We start from the raw sequence: 2,944 nt of genomic DNA on the forward strand, positions 1-2,944 counted from the left end.
TCTCTTGATAATATTATATTTTTGAATCCGTCCTATATATGTAATATCATTATATCACTATAGACTTTTATTCTTTCGTTTTAATTTCTTATTATTCTCCTTTCTCAGGTTTTTCCATATTTTCTTTTGGAAGGAGGGATTGTAAATAATAAAATTAAGCTGGAGAAACTTAATATAGGATCAACAAATGCGTTAATTTATTATAACCCTTTGAATGTTTTTACTTCTTTTTACCGAAAATAATAATTGAGGAAGAGAATGGGAGTAAAAGTCGAAGTTTAAGCATTTGGCATGAATGCTGTGATGATTTATTAATTTACTCGGGGGAAGAATAGAGAACATAAGATAAGAAAACACCACATCCAACTCAAAACCTTAAAGTGTTAAGTTTATGGGTCTCTCATCTTATAAACTCCTCACTCTTCCTTGCTTTCTTTGATGTGGGACTAACTTCAACACTCCTCGCACTTGCAACACTAATATATTTTTTGCTCTTTTGTCTGTTAGACTTAATATTCTATTCAAAGATTTGATACATGTATGAGCCATTATAATGGTGCAGCAGAAAGTAAATGTTAGACCACAAACTTCCCTTTCATATTATTCTCTCAAGACTTTTAGGTTAGAGAACTTAAAAGTGTTATTTTATGATTTTATCAACTCTCGATGAGATTAGATGCTTTATTAAGACCACCAGCAGTGTATTCAGCAACTGTTTCAATCAATAGCCACATTAAGATATTTAGCATAGTGACAGAAGAGACACACAGTGATTATGCATGGTGTAAGAAACCACAGTTACTTGTTAAGGATTAAAATTGAAGCATTCATAAGGATGCTTGATCTCCATATTTATTTAGTTACAATAGCCACTCAACATTTGCATGTTGGTGCTACTTTAAGTTTGGGAACTAATAACCTTATTGACTAAGTATATTATATATCTATATTAGGTAGTTATTTAGTTCCCCATTAACAGGAATTTAATCCAATTAATTAAGCTTTAGTGTTTGTCTACACCATCAACATTTCTGAGCCAGTAAGTCTGAGTGAAAGAGGCTGCATCCTCAGGAACATCATCCATCACCCATTCATGCCCTTTTGGGAAGTAAATCCCTGTACGTGGGTGTGGAACCCAGCATGTTGAATCCTCTATCTTCCCATAACTCTTTGGAATTCCTCCACAGCTTTCTGCTGCATGTTGGGAACTCCCTGAGAACTTTATCACCCTACTTTCTGTTCTCCTTGCTCCCCTGTTTGTCCTTCACATTTCAATTCTTATCATTTAAATGGACTCAAACTTACACGCAGTTATCTTCATGTGAAGTTGATAGTTGAGAGCCGTTAGATGAAAATCCAGTCAAATCAGCTTAATCATCTAACGACTCTCAATTTTCAATTTCACATGAAGTTAACTGCAAGATTCTCTATTATAAAAGAATCATCAAACAGGATTAAGGGATCATGGTAAGGAAAGATGATTCAAAATAAACTACTATAAGAAGAAATGAATCATGACCCTCTTGGTGTTACTATGAGGCCAATGCACTATTATTTCTAGTGGCAAACACTCCTGAATATGCAATACAACTTGATCATTAAGAAAATTCCTGATGATAACTTACCGGAGAAGCAACATATCTGTGACGCCGCGCCTGGCCATGAGAGCTGCAAGAAGCTAAGCAGAATCAATCAGGTGGTACAATAATATGTAGTGAATCAAAATCAATGCAGTACCACGGATAGTATGCGTTATTGTCTCAAAACAAGGAATGTTTTTGCTTTCAAAAACCCCATCACCTCACAAGGGTATTTATAGCAGTGTAATGCTGCATGATTTGCAAATAAAGAGAAAGGATCCAATGAAAGAATAAGTTCTTTTTCCACATGTATTGAAGCATAAAAGCAGATAGAGAGACTTTATTTTGAGTTACTGGAAATGGGTTAATGATGTGAGAGCTTTGTGTTTGTCTGGGAAAACCAATCTGTGGTTTTAAATCCTTGCTTTTGAGGCACCGTTAAAAGTGCTTTCAGAAATGGATAAAGCGATTCTATCTTATTAAGAATTATTGTGGAGGTTTCTCTTATAAGATCTTTAAGGACAAGAAAGAATATTGCTATTGTACGACCCTTTATTATGATATTGGAATAACTCTATTAACACACTATTTCTTGTTTAAAACAAGTACAAACTTCATTCATATCATTAATTAATCACATTTTCTGCTAATACAAACCCCCTATTTGGAAGGACACTATCACATTTGATTGTTCCTTTTATAATCTGCACGTGGAAGTGTCTGTTGTTCCTAGCTACATCGTGTATAATCCGTGTTATAGAATAAATACCATCAACATGGTTCAGTACTCATGATCTTAGTCCTTAATTAATTGTTCTCTTTTTCTCTTTTCTGATGAAACAATTTAACATGGCATATTATCCGCTGTTAGCTTAAAAAAGTGTGTGGCCAGCTAATGGAAAAAGAAGCTAGTGCATATTAGTAAGAAATTAAGAATGTAAGTTTCATTTTAATTAGTTAAAATTTGCCATTTTCAACTCATATAAAGATTCCCCTTTTTATTTGAGACAATAGTACTATATTACTGTCCACGCATAATTTTAATATCAGATTAATTAGTTTTTGAGAAAAAAAATATTTAAGTCTTTTATGATAATATGAAACAAAAAGAAATTATTCATGTATTTCGTTATCTATAGTGATGCATTTTATTGCTGTCATATGAGTATAAAAATGACATCATTTTAAATAATAAAGCATTTGTTATATTATATCGTGAGTTTTCATATAATATTTATCAACTGCTCTTTATTTACTATGAATTCTAATAAAATAGATTAAATTTCGTTTCAAAAATTATTATTTGTGTGACGATCTTTTATAAACAAACACATTATTATAATTTTTTTTTTTTGGTGACTAAC

The 2,944-nt window shown here is 32.2% G+C and overlaps 1 protein-coding gene across 2 annotated transcripts; it reads right to left on the reverse strand.

Annotated features, from left to right (window-relative positions):
- On the reverse strand, positions 774 to 1,815 carry LOC107616805. 2 transcript variants are annotated; one of them, XM_016318726.2, is made up of 2 exons: positions 1,626 to 1,815; positions 774 to 1,262 (listed from the first exon to the last, which is right to left on the reverse strand). In XM_016318726.2, the coding sequence occupies exons 1-2, from the start codon at positions 1,661 to 1,663 to the stop codon at positions 1,004 to 1,006; spliced, it is 297 nt and encodes a 98-aa protein (XP_016174212.1). In that variant the 5' UTR covers positions 1,664 to 1,815; the 3' UTR covers positions 774 to 1,003. The 2 variants fall into 2 exon arrangements, with proteins under 2 accessions (XP_016174212.1, XP_016174213.1); XM_016318727.2 differs by having other exon boundaries at positions 774 to 1,253; positions 1,626 to 1,812.

The sequence above is a fragment of the Arachis ipaensis genome, chromosome B09 (genome assembly GCF_000816755.2).
Source record: "Arachis ipaensis cultivar K30076 chromosome B09, Araip1.1, whole genome shotgun sequence".
Taxonomy (NCBI): domain Eukaryota; kingdom Viridiplantae; phylum Streptophyta; class Magnoliopsida; order Fabales; family Fabaceae; genus Arachis; species Arachis ipaensis.